Source organism: Octodon degus, unplaced genomic scaffold (assembly GCF_000260255.1).
Source record: "Octodon degus isolate 3935 unplaced genomic scaffold, OctDeg1.0 scaffold00146, whole genome shotgun sequence".
In the NCBI taxonomy this organism is placed as follows: Eukaryota; Metazoa; Chordata; class Mammalia; order Rodentia; family Octodontidae; genus Octodon; species Octodon degus.
Genome location: NW_004524722.1, coordinates 6,946,173 through 6,959,671, shown reverse-complemented (window position 1 = coordinate 6,959,671; position 13,499 = coordinate 6,946,173). Strand labels below are relative to the sequence as shown.

The window sequence follows — 13,499 nt, the reverse complement described above, 5'->3', positions numbered from 1 at the left end:
GCCCCATCACTTCTGTTTCACCTTCCCCCCAGTTCGCTTGTTTTTTTAGACAGGAAAGGTGATTTTATTTGGTGGAATTTTGGCCTGGTTATAATCCTGGAGGAGAACAAGTATGTAATAAAAAAGTACTACTTTTTAATTAACTTCTCTGTCCCTGCCAGCATCTGATCACTGGTGTTTCAAACGCACACCAAATAGTTGGAGTCTTATTTTACAGTGCTTTTGTTTTTTTATCAAAGATTTAGTAAGCATGTATTAGTATAGCTCCTTAACAATGGCAGCCTACAGGAGATGTGCGGTGATCGTGCTGCTCAGAGATCCCATCCCCCACCCCAGCCCCTATGCCACTGGGACACAGTGGGCAGGCCAGGGTGACAATCCCAAGAGACCACACCAACCCACCTAGCCTCACACACCGGCTTTTCGGTACAAGTCCTGTGCAGGAGTGGGCAGCTATGGTAGGGGCCTGACAGGAAGGACTTCACACATCCACATCTTTTCACCTGTCCCAAGGAAGTCCTGAAAGGAAGTCAAGGAGGAGGCCAAGCCATTTATTGTTTCATCTCCGCTGAAGATGAGGGAGCTGGGCTGCAGTCCTTCACTGGAAAGTAATGAAGAGACTTTTCAGTCCTAAAGACGCCTTCTGTCCATCAGGGAGGTATTAGGCCTGTGGGTCGTTTCAGTGTTGGTTGGGAAGTGCCTTGTGAGGTCACACTGAGGACACCCTGTGCCAGGGACTGTCACCCGTAGAGAATCAGTGCAATTAATGTATGCGGGCATGAAGGAGAAGTCAGCCGCCAGAGTCCCTAGTGTAGGGTTGGTCTGCTGCTGGGGATGTTGGGTCTACCTGTCCAGATCAGGGCCCTGTCTCTAGGGAGGCGCTCAGGAAGCCCCCTTCCTGTGCAAGGCTCTGTTCTGGTTTCTTCTGCGTGAGCTCGGCCACCATTTCCGTTGAGCTGGTCCATGCTGTTGGGTGTTAGTCTCCCTGGCCGTTGTGGTTTGCGTGTCTTGGGTTTCTGGATGTATCTGTGTTTACAAGGACACCTGTCCTGCCCAGCCCCTCCTCCCCACGCCTCAGCCAGGCCCCAGTGTGCTGATGGTGGTGTAGCTCAGCCTAGACAACGAAGCAATGGAGGGGGTGGGAGGATCCTCCTCCGGGAGAGGCCTGGGCCGAGCTCGAGGGGGCCTGGGGCAGCAGCGTGCGCAAGTGTCCAGGCAGGCCTGGCGAAAGCGGCGGTGCATGAAGCAGTAGACCAGTGGGTTAACACAGGCGGAGGCATAGCTCAGCAAGTGGATGAAAGAGATGGGTGCCCCTGAGAGGGCCCGGTGCGCCCCGGGGCCGTCGAAGGCACGCCACGTGTTGGCGCTGTACACTGGCAACCAACACAGGAAAAAAAGCACAACGATCACCAGCAGCATCCGTACCACACGCTTCTTGGCCAGCAGCTTGGCCTGGGTGGGCCGGGGGCCAGGCCCTGGTGCAGGGGTGGACGCCGTCAGGGCCGACAGTTCCAGGGCTGGCCGGGACCGTGGAAGTTGCACATAGCAACCATCGCTGTCCTCGCCGGACACGCCAGGTTCAGGCCGGCAACGCCCATTCTGGACGGGACCTGGGCAAAGGGTGGGTGGGGGGAGGGCGCATTAGAAAAGAAGGGAGAGTTCGCCTAACACCAGCCCAACCCCCACCGGTACCCCTGGGCCCCACTTTCCAGCCTCCTCCGCTTGCCTCTCAGCCCCTCCTTCTCTAGGCCCCGCCCTCTCAGGTGTGCTCACCAGGTGCAGAGCTGGACAGACTGCCCTGTCCTCGGACCCTGCTCTGGCTCTCACTGTCAGTATCACCATCAAAGCGAAGTCCCAAGTAGAGCTCGCGGGAGATGAGCCCGTAGGCCACTGCCATCACCACACCAGGGACAAAGAACAGCAGCAGCAGCAGCAGGACAGACCTGCGGATGAAGGCAGAGTGGTCAGCCCGGATTTGTCCCAGTGAGAGGGAAGAGTCATAAACATTTGATGGAAATGGAGAAGGGTGTTCCCATTTCTTTATTTTTATTAGTACATATTTGCAGTACATAAGGATTCCATTCATCGTGGGGAGTTGGGTCATGTACACAGCATGTCTTTTATTTTTTATTTATTTACTTATTTATTTATTTTCAGAACCAGGGATTGAACTCAGATCCTTGCATTTGCCAGTCAAATGCTTATCCTACTGAGCCATCTCCCCAGCCCCACAGCATGTCTTAATTCTTTTTTTACACCCCTTTCCTTTCTCTTTCCTTTCCCCTCCCTCCATCAGAGCAGAGGATAGCAGTGCTGGGCATCTTACCAGGTCTGGCGGACGCGTGCGTTGGGCCAGCGATGCACGCACTGCAGCGCACGAGGCCCCACCGGTTGCACAGCGGTGTACACAGGGTAGGGCACCATGAGCAATCCAGACAGCAGCCAAGTGGCTAAGATCACGCGAGCCGCATGGGAGCGGGTCTGCCACACCCGCGCCTGCAGTGGCCGGCAGATGGCGCTGTACCTTTCCAGGGCGATGGCCACAAGGCTTAGGGTGGACACGCTCACGGACACCCCTAAGCAAAGGGAGAAAAACGACTCACCTTGGAAACTTGCACCACACACTCACCAGTGTGATTTCCACAGCTCCCCATCGGGAAAGACCCCTACATTTATCAAGGCCTTGAGGAGGGGGAGTGTCGAGGGCATGGGGTGTCTTACCCACCCATGAGATAGGAAACCGCTTTGCAGATGACGGTGCCAAAGACGAATGTGCCCATGAGATTGGGCAGGAGTGTGAAGGGCATGCAAGCCACAGCCAGCAGGAGGTCGCTGACTGCCAGGGAGAGCAGGAAGGCATTGGTCACAGTTCTTAGGCGGCGGCTCAGTCCCAGGACCACAATGATAAGCACATTTCCTCCAACGCTCATCAGAAAGATCACTGCATAAAGAGTGACTCTAATGGCCAGCTCCAACTCTGGGCAGAAGAGGGAGAGGTGGCATTAGGGGTTGAGGGCCGCACTCAACAGGACCCTTTTGACTGCACCTTTCCCCAAACCTTGCTATTCAGCCATATCCCTGCATCCCAAGAATACTCCCTGCCTGACACCCAAGGCCTTCTCAGCAAGTGGTGCACTTAAATTCTTTACCATTGAAACTTGCCCTTGAGGCTTAGTTACATTGACCCGACCCACTGTCCTCTTCTTCAAGAAAGCTGTCTCTTCTCAGCATTTGCTCTAAATGCTTCTTTCCTTTTGCAGCCTAACTTCTTGGAAGGATTATGTTTGTGTCTTTCCAGTTACTTAATCCATCAGGATCCAAGGTTCTGTGCCCCCTCATTGTTTTGGACCCTTCCTCACAAAGTTTCCTTTAGCTTATTTTACTTGCCTTCTCTGTACTATCTGCCACTGTTGATCACCCACATTTTGAACAACATGTCTGTATTCTCTAACACACAGACAGTCCTCCACCCCATGCTCTTTACTGTCTGTAACCCTGTAGCACTCTACAAGGTCCTCCAGACTGCAGCTCTTCCTCCCACCCTCTCCCTGCTCTGCACCCACTTAAGCTGCTGGATGACTCAGTTTCTTGAGTGCATCATGTGCACTCGTGACTCCCTCCTGGCTCAAGTTAGTTTCTGTGCCTGAAATACTCTTTTACCAACCCCACCTTTCTACCCTCATCACAAACGTATGTTTTGTGTGTGGTGAATTTCTGTTATCCTTTGTTTATCAAGACTCAGATGGACTGTCACCTCTTCTGTAGGGCTTTCTGGGTGACTCCTTTGTATTAATCTCCTCTTCCTCTGCCCTATGCATGTCCCTTACATTTTCATTGGAGCCATTTTTACTTATACTTTTTTATATGAATTATCCAAATATTCATTCTCGCTCAATGAACATTTACAGAAGACTCCCTCTATGCCAGGCAGAGGGGACAGAGGGGTAAATATGATAAGCTCTCTGCTACCTGAGAGCTCATAGTAGAGAAGGAAACTCAGATACATAAACAGACAACTGCATTCGATTGTGATAAGGAATGAGGCTGACGGATGTACAGGGAACTGTGGGAGCTCACAGGAAGGACATTTAGTATTTTTGAGTGAATCAGAGGGGCCAGGAGGATGACCCTACTCATTTGTGTCATTGCCTAAGGGGGAGTGGACTCATATTTGGACCACTGCATTATAGCCATGTGGACCTGTAAAAAATTGAATTGAGTTGGGTTGAAACACTCATACCCCTGGTTTCAGCATGAGGAAGACTGGAGCTTGAAGAGACGATGGTGGCAAAGGGCAGAGCCTCCCAAGTTGAGAGGTGAAAGGGTCCAGAGATGCAGCCCTGGCTTTTTCAACCCCATGCATTGACTGACTCTTATCTTAGGCCCCATATTGAACTGTGTTCCCATAAAAATAACCAACTTATTTAGCAGTTGTTGTAGGCATCAAATAAGTGTTGTTCATAAGAAACCTCCCTTCCCCAACTGAACTCCGCAATAGCTTTCCTTGCTCAGGGCTACATGGCTAGTAGGGGAATGAATCAGAGTAGAAGCCAAGTCTCTGGGTCCCCCATTTGCTTTGTCTGTGAGAGCTGCCTCACTGATGTCACTCATCATCCTGCCTCCTCCTCCCCATCAAATCTCAGCCTCCCGCTCCCTCTCTTCTACATTCTGTCATTCCACTTCTCACTCCATGATTATATTCACTTTTTCTTTCTTTCCCACCAGAAGAGGCTCTGGAGGGCAGGGGCACGGAGAGCCTAGCCTTTGGCATTCGATCTAGCACCCAGGTGGCAAGTGAATGAACAGCTTTTAACGCATTTCGTGTGAATCTGTCTTTGCACCCAGAAGTGCGGCTGCTCTTCATCTCTCACTTCTATTAAGCACATCAGTGCCTTTCCCCTCTTCATTCCTGTCTGTCAGGAATGCACACTTCTCACTCATTCATCCAGCTGCTGTGCCACAGGCATGTCCTTGAACCTTGATAACTGAGGAAGATGGGAAAGATGAAGCTGGCTACTTATGTGAAGTCTCCTATCTGCTCGGGGACTCCTGAAAACTCAAGCCAACGTCTGAGCACAAATGACCATCCACTGTACAGCACTTTGTGGCTTTACTGCACATTTGTAGCCATTATCTTATTCCCAACCATTGTGATCTCTCCACTCTTTACTGATGAACAGTTAGGAGACAGATGTAAGTTCTAGCTAAAAGCAATCTTCTCTTGGTGTGGTGGTGTACACCTGTGATCACATCACTCAGGAGGCTGAGGCAGGAGGATCACTGTGAATTTGAGACCATCTGAGGCTACACAGAGAGTTCAAGCTCAGCCTGAACTACATGGAGAGATTTTCTCTCAACCCTCTCCCCCAGAAAATGTAGTATTCAAGTTAGGGATTTGGGGAGTATGTGAGAGAGGAGTGAATAGGTAGAACATAGGGATCTCTCCTCTCTCTCTCTCTCTCTCTCTCTCTCTCTCTCTCTCTCTCTCTCTCTCTCTCTCTCTCCACACACACACACACACACACACACACACACACACACCCTGAGAGTAGTGAAACTATTCTTGGATGGCACTGTAATGGCAGATGTTTGACATTAAACATTCCTTCACACCCATAGAATCGCACAACATACAAGTAAACTTTAGTGTGAACTATAGATTTTAGCTAATATGTACCAGCACAAGAGCATCAATTGTAATAAATGCAAAATATTGGTATAGGATATTAATGATAGAGAAAACACTCTCATCTGGGGTGTGTGTGTGTGTGTACACATAGGAACTCTTTGTGCTTCCCAGTCTTCCCTTGAGTCCAAAAATTCTCTAAAAATAGTCTATTAATTAAATAGTCACAATACAAAGTAAATAAAAATTAAGATGTGTGTGTGTGTGTGTGTGTGTGTGTGTGTGTGTCTATCTATGTGTGTGGAATTCTACCATGTGTGGTGGAACTAGTGGTCAAGATGGCTTCATTGGCCAGACACCTAAGTCAGGGTGAAAGGATGGGGGTGACATCACTTGGCAAACAGGCACTGGTGCCTCAGCAGTCTGACTTTAGGTAACAGCTTTATGGGAAGGAGATGACAGCAGGAATCAGCCCAGGGGACTCAGAAGCCTTGCCCTGTTCCATTCGTTTTCTGGAGTGTGGAAAATTTGCATTCGCCCTGTCTAGGTGATGGTAGAGAAGCACAAACACAAAAATCCAGACAATGTCACCCAGGTTTTTCAAGGACTCCTCAGAACACTGCTAAGGCCTCCACTCCTGCCTTCCTCTGGTATGTTGCATCTGGTCACCCACAAGCGTGGACATCAGTGCAACACCCCTGTCTCTTTGGTAAGCGTAGATGGCATCTAGCTGATCCAATGGGAAGCAAGGGTGAAGTGGGCACTCACAGAGACAGCACTATGCCAGGGAGTGTAGGCGACATCAGCCTGAGTATGGGCTAATACTTCAGTCTTTGAGACAATATGTGGATGGCTGAAAGCAGTCCTTATTTTTCTGGGAGAAAGTTAAATTCTACAGATCAATAAGTAATATTAGATTTTTGATTATATTTAAGCTTAGGTATATCTGAGTACATGTTGTAACATTTGAATAAGAGAGAGTACTATCCAAGTCTCTAGATAACGTCTCAGGAAGTACTAGTTATATTCAGAGGTCTCTGTATGAATCAGAGAATATCCAAGTGACGATAGCAATAGCTGGAAGAGAAGAAGCAATATTCAAATATGTGTGGGCAGTATTTAAGTGAATTTAAATGCAAGGAGTCAGGTTAGCATGTTAAATTAAGCTCAGTTTCAGATGTTAATCTCAGTGAAATAACTCTTCACAAACAATGCTTAGTTAAGCCTTTGTTGGTACTATCTGAGTCTGTGAAAATAATAATTTTATGGGTAGTATCTGGAGAAAGGCTATGCATGCCAGCACGGTCAACATGAAGTTGTGTGCAATTAAATGAAAAGTGAGTTGCTTGAAGAATGGGTAGCATCTCTGTGACTGTGGGCAATGTTGAAGTGTGCACGGGGAGCATCTGCTGTGGGTAGCATCTGAGTGAACATGGGTGATATTGAAGTTTACAGGTTTATGTAACAATAAAGTTGTAACATTCAAATTTCCTTGGTAACACTGGAGCAAGGACAGGCAATGTATACACCTGCAGGGATAATATCTTTGTGAATGTGGCTCACAGAGTAACGTCCGACTGCCTGGGTAGCATCCCATGTATGTGAACAGCAACATCCAGATTAGCAAGGCCTCATCTTCTACCTGTTACCCAGGCCACTTTACATATTGCTTTTTCAGGGATGCCTACTCTATGGACTATGCTCTTCCTTATCAGAATGTCAGTCTTCATCTCTCTTGGCCCTTTCTTATCAAAAAAGTTATAAAGATCCAGGCAAAGGGTCCTAACACAGGTAGTTACTCAAGAGATTGAACTGGGAGGATTACTTGAGTCCGACAGTGAGAGACTAGCTTGGGTAGCATAGTGAGACCACACCTTATTTCTGCTGCAATTACTATTATTCCAACACACACGTGCGCGCGCGCGCACACACACACACACAGAGAAAGAGAGAGAGAGAGAACGAGCCGTCCTCACACCCTTCCTCAACCCTGTAGTGTTCCTGTCTACTGATCTCTGCCTTGCTCCCCTCTCCCAGTATTCAATGTAGGTAGTCAGACCTTAATATCTAGGAGTCTTTTCAAAGGCTTGTTCGTTATTGAATCAGGAAGGTGCTGCTCTAGCTGATTGGTTCTTATCTGACTTGCATCAGTGAGGATTTGACATCACTTACTCTACCCTGCTTACATGCTCATTTTTCTTGCCTTCTAAATCACGAATTAAATAATCAATTTATTTATTCATTTGGTACAGGGTCTCACTCAGTTTCAGTGGCTGGCACAGTGGCACAGCTTGAGGTACCAGGGATTGAACCCAGGTTCTTACGCTTGCCAGGTATGACGATTTATGTCTAGTTGTCCCTCCAATACCTCAGGCAGTCATGGGGTAGGGACTTTAGAGTTTGAGATTAACTCATGATTCACTGGGATTATGAGTCTTAGTGCTGCTGGGATTATGGGTGTAAGTACTACAGACCACCTGGGGCATATAGCCTGAATGCAATTTGAGGGAGACAGACTTCTTCTCTGTATCCCTTTTTGCTGCTCTTCCTCCATTTTGCTCTTGCTCTTTGCCACCACCATGAACTGCTGCCCACTGCCATGTGCCAGCCTGCCTTGGAGCCAGATGAGTATGGACTGGCTCCAGTAATTGTGAAACCTCCAGTAATTGTGAGCTAAAGAAATCTTTCCTTCCTTCATTTTGGGTGTCTTGTATGCATCAAGAGAAGAGTAACTGAGACAGAATTTGGTACCAGAGAAGTGGAGTCATTGCTGTGACTAAACTTGACCATGTGGATTACAAGCTTTTGGGAATGGCTTATGGGAAGACATACAAAAGGATCAGAGAGGTCACCTACTTGTGAAGAGCTGGAACAGCTTTGACTGTTTGGAAAGAGTCTGGTCAGAGCTCAGAAGACAAGAAGGCTGATAGAAAGCCTGCCTATAACACCAGACTGGGGAGGTTTCTGCTGGGAAGGACTGCACTGATTGTTGGACTCCAGATGATGTCAGTTTTGGCTTGGCAAAACGTCTGTCTGAATTTTGCTCATGTTCAGAGACTTTGCCTGAGACTGAGATTAAGCATGGTGGATTAATCAATTTTTCAAAAGATATTTCAAAGCAGCCAAATATTGGAGCAGTAGCATAGCTGTTATTGAGGGCTTTTAGCCAGATTTATGTTGAGAATCAAGAGCAAGGGGTGCAGCAGGATGGTTTAAAATGTGAATTTGGTCAGAAAGGAAGCTCCAATAAATCTGTGGACCGCAAAGATAGAGCTGAGGGGATCTCCACTGCCAAGAAGGAACAAAAGAATCGACAGGATGGCCTTAGGGCATCACTGAAGGCAGAAGATCTCCACCCTTTGCAATCTCAGGATTGCAAAGGTCAGGAACTTTGCCTTGAGGGGAAGGCCACAGTGCCCTGTGTTCCAGAATGGGGGCAGCCTCCATAACCAGGTTCCAGAATGGTGCCTGCGTGGAGAATTTGTTCTTCAGAATCAGGGTCAGATTGCTCAGTGATCCAGGCACTCAACCCCCCACAGACAAGAGAGAGGAAAACCTGGCTACCGCTCCAGATGGCAGCAGACCTTGGCATTATCCACATGGCATTTGTTTTAGGGTGTATTCAGAATGCAGAAGTTCTGAGGTTAAGAAGGCTTCTACCTCGACTTCAGAAGAAGGCCTGGGAGGCCATGCGGTGTGCCCCTGAGAGGGCAGTGTGTAAAGCTGTGAGTGAGAAGCTTATTCAGTGGAAACCCCAGAAGTTTGGAAAAGCCAGGACTATGGATCATCTAAGGCAAACTGCAAGGAGGGAGCAAAGCTGGCCTAAGAGAGAAACCCTGGGAGCTACAATCACAAGACATGCCCATAGGGGTGGAGCCACATGGAGCTCACAATTTGCCACAGATTGCTTTGGATGACCTACAAGGACCTAAAGGATTGAATGTTTGCCCTGCTGGATTTTGGACTTGTGTTAGTCCCAATGCTTAGTATCCTGCTGTGTGTACCTTTTGGAATGGTAATTTTTATCTTGTGCCTTTGAATGTTGGCAGTGGCTCTTCATTTGCACAGGAGCCCACAGCTAAGAGTTTACCTTGGATTTTGGCAGAGAACTGGGACTTTTCAGCAATGCTGAAACTGTTGGGACTTTGGCAACTCTTAGAAAGGGACTAAAATGGCTTTTGAACAAAGGGATGTACATTAATCTTTGGGGGTCCAGGGGTGGAATGCCCCACCTGGGGCATATAGCTTGAATGCAATTTAAGGGAGACAGACTTCCTCTCTGTAGCCATTGTTGCTGGTACTCCTCCATTTTGCTCTTGCTCTTTGCCACTGCCATGAACTGCTGCCCTTTGCCATGTGCCAGCCTGCCTTGGAGCCAGCTGAGTATAGACTGAAACCTTCAGTCATTGTTGAGCTAAAGAAACCTTTCCTTCCTTCATTTTGGGTGTCTTGTATTTGTCCCAAGGTCAAGAGAAGAGCAACGGAGACACCAGGCAGGTGCTTAGACTGCTGAGCTAACTGCCTAGCCCTTCCTTGCCTATTAGAGAGGCACCTGTCTCTCTAATAGTTTTATCTAAATCTCCTTCATGAACTTTCTTTCCTCTGCATGGATTTTAAATACTTGTCTTCTTCAGGGTCCTGCAGGACCTCTTTTCTTCTAATTTTACACAATTTTTGTATGATTTTATCTACTTTCATGGCTCCTATTACCTCCTTTAGGCAATGACATTTCAAGTCTATATTTCCAGTTTAGCCTTGTAAGGTAAATTCTAGACCTCTGGATTCATCAGCTTCCTGGGTAACCAACATTTAAACTCAGATTTAAACCAAGGTAACATGATGCTACCCTTTTCCAAACCCACTTCTGCTCTCTTGACACATTTCACATTACATAGCACCAACATCCATTCAGCTGTCCAAGCCAGAACTGTGACATCACCCCTTGACCCTTTCTACCCTCTCCACTTTCTAAGCAGTCTCTCAGTTTTGTTGATTCCATTTTCAGAAGTGACTCTCAAGTCCACCTCCCTCTCTCCATCCTCACTGCCAGTATCTGAGGCAGGCATTATTTTTTGCCCAGATCTGTGCAATATAATAGCTCTTTAGGATACCCCCCCCCATGATCCACTTCATCCTTCACTCCACTCTCTTTAGACAAAAAGGAATCCTGGTCGTATTATGGAATCTTTCAGTATTGTCCATTGTCATCAGGATAAAGTAGCCAGATCTGTCAGGCTCTCTGCATTGCTAGGCTGTTTTCTAGCCTGTTTCTTATTTACCAGTAATGACACTAGTTCCAACCACTCAGTAACTATGTCACATTGAATAAAAGTGCCATGAACTTACACTTTGGCTTTTCACCCATCCTATTACTATGCTTTGAATACTTTTTGCTGGTTGCCTCTCACCTTTTGAATTTCAATTTACAACCCACCTTCTTAGGAAGGCAGCCTTAACCTTGAGAGCCGGCTGCAGATGCTCCTCTCCTGCCTGCACTACTTTCCCTTTTCAAGACACTCTCATCTTGTGTTGCCATTCCCTGCTTACTTGTATGTTTTTCCTACTAAAATTTGAACTCCATGAAGTAGGAATTGTCAGTTTGATTCAACTCATATTCCTGCTGCCTAGCACAGTCTCTGGTTCAGTAAATATTTGCTGAATGAAAGAATCTAGGTGACAGTATGTAATCATGGGGCTGAGAACTCTTCCTTTTCTGAATTTAGAGCAATTTCTTTCTGCTTAACACTGCTTCTTTATAATTGCACTCCTTTTCTGCTTACTGAATTCTAATTTCAACATGAGGCTCTCATGTTCCTCCTGTATGAAGTTTTCAGACCTGTCTCTTTTGTGCCCACAGTTCAGACCCTCTTGTGGGGCTTCCATACTGTTGTGATTTTCCATGATCCTGTCTCTGCTCTGCACCTGACTATGCACAGATGAGCGTACAGCCTGGATCTAGTTCACTCCTGTGTCCACAGCACTTAGCTGGGGGACTACCATGGCCAGTGTTCAGTAAACACTGATGGAAAGGGAGGAAGCAGGGAAGGGAGGAAATGTATTCTGAGATGTTCATTGAGACAGTGAGGCTGTTAGCTGATGGGAGCAGGGAGTCATTTTGAGGAGCGGTTTGAAGAGGGGTGAATGGAAAGAGAAGCTAGTGCCACAAAGGGATGGAGTGACGAAGGGGGCAGGAACTCTAGGAGACCTAAGGGAAGGCAGGTTGGTGATGGGGCTTGGAAGGGACTGGGAGAATTCTGAGAAAGAGAGGTGACATACAATCTGGAGAACAAGTTCAACTTGAGAGGCAGAGGGGCTTGAGGATGGGGGAAACGAAGCCCCTAGCTCCGGGGGACACCCCCAGTGTCCAGCCTAATTCAGATTGGAGAAGCTTTTTATGGAAGAGAGGGAGATGAATAAGAGACAGAGAAGATGACAGCTCTGAGTCTTTCCACTCAAGACTTCCAGAGTGCCCCTCAACCAGCCGTTTCCTTTGGCCGCCTTCCTTCCTTCCTTCCTTCCTCCCTCCCTCCCTCCTTCCTTCCCTCCCTCCCTCCCTCCCTCCCTCCCTCCCTCCCTCCCTCCCTCCCTCCCTCCCTCTCTCCTTCTAGCTACTCTGGTTCCGTGGATTGGATAGACTGGAATAGAAAAATATCTGGAAGGGTTGCCAGCGGAGGTCCTTGCCTCACAACTGTGTGTGTCCTGTGGAGCTGCATTTTGGGGTGCTCAGAAACTCTGGGTGTAACCGGGGAGGTAGGGGATGAGGGGCTTTCCTCAGGTGGTGTGAAAGTGCTGGAGTTGTAAGGGCTATGGGGGTGGCAGTACAGGCTGAGTACTACTAGGTGGAGACACGGTGGGCGGCTTGGCCGGCAGTGTGGAGGTCCTGTCGGGGCTTTTTGAATGCTAGGGGATGCAGGGGTACGGAGGCTGTAGCGGGGGCTTAGGGAGGCACCCACCTCTTGTCCCGGCGCCGCGGAGGCGAGGGGTCTCGCAGCTGAAGTTGCCTGCACTGCTGCTGTTGAGGAGGGGACCCGCCGGGCGGCACAGGGAAGCCCCCTGTTCGGGCCCGGGTCCCTGCAGGCTCCGGTTCAGTTTGAGCAGCTCCATGGCCCGGTGGAGCCCACAGAAGCTCTGGGCGCCTCCACCTGCAGGCGCTGGGATTCCCTCTCCGGCCCCGCCCCGCCCCGCCTGCGTCTCTTGCACCTCCACTCGCCACGCCCACAACCCGGGCCCTCCCAGGTTAGGGTCGGCCGCGGTCTTGCCAGGTGACCCTCAGCCCACGTCCCCCGCTCGGGAGTTCTGGCTCGAGGCTCACCTCGTTCCCAGATCTCCCGAGTCCTCTCTCAGAGATGTCCTTTCTTCCTTCCTTTCCTTACCAAGATCCCAATTCTGGGGCAGTGTGTGCGTGTGAGCGCGCGCACATGTGTGTGTGTGTGTGTGTGTGTGTGTGTGTGTGTGTGTGTGTGTGTGCGTCCTTGCTTGCTTGCTTCCTTGCTTGCTCCCGGGGCTTAGAGCGCCCGGACTGGGTGGGAGTGGGTTACAGAGCGAGGGAAGGTGAGAGAGGCGGGGCGGGGCGCAACTCCTGCGAAGTCCGGCATCTTCGGGTCCAGGAATGAGGGGGTGCCCGAGATTAGCTTTCCGTTTGGGGGCCCCTGCGACTGCGCAGGTCTCTCACCCCAGCGCGCGGTTACCTACTGTGCCGCAGTGACCGCAGTGACCGCGGCACCACAGCTGCGGTAGCTTCCGGCTGTTGCTCACCGCCGAGCGCGGGTACTGCGCTCCCCGCCCAGTCTGAGGACCAACAGCTGTACTATCCCAGGATTCTCGGGGTCTCTCAGCTACGCGGAGGGGGTGGGACTGCGCCATCTGTCCGGGA

General features: G+C 49.2%; 1 protein-coding gene across 2 annotated transcripts; it reads right to left on the bottom strand.

The window, feature by feature from the left end:
- Positions 1-1,074: 1,074 nt before the first annotated feature.
- On the bottom strand, positions 1,075-12,805 carry Cckbr (cholecystokinin B receptor). 2 transcript variants are annotated; one of them, XM_004642026.3, is made up of 5 exons: positions 12,580-12,805; positions 2,726-2,977; positions 2,327-2,576; positions 1,774-1,943; positions 1,075-1,610 (listed from the first exon to the last, which is right to left on the bottom strand). In XM_004642026.3, exons 1-5 carry the CDS (start codon positions 12,728-12,730, stop codon positions 1,075-1,077), a joined length of 1,359 nt encoding a protein of 452 aa, XP_004642083.1. In that variant the 5' UTR covers positions 12,731-12,805. The 2 variants fall into 2 exon arrangements, with proteins under 2 accessions (XP_004642083.1, XP_023557915.1); XM_023702147.1 differs by lacking the exon at positions 2,726-2,977 and having other exon boundaries at positions 12,580-12,730.
- Between the last annotated feature and the right edge of the window lie 694 nt (positions 12,806-13,499).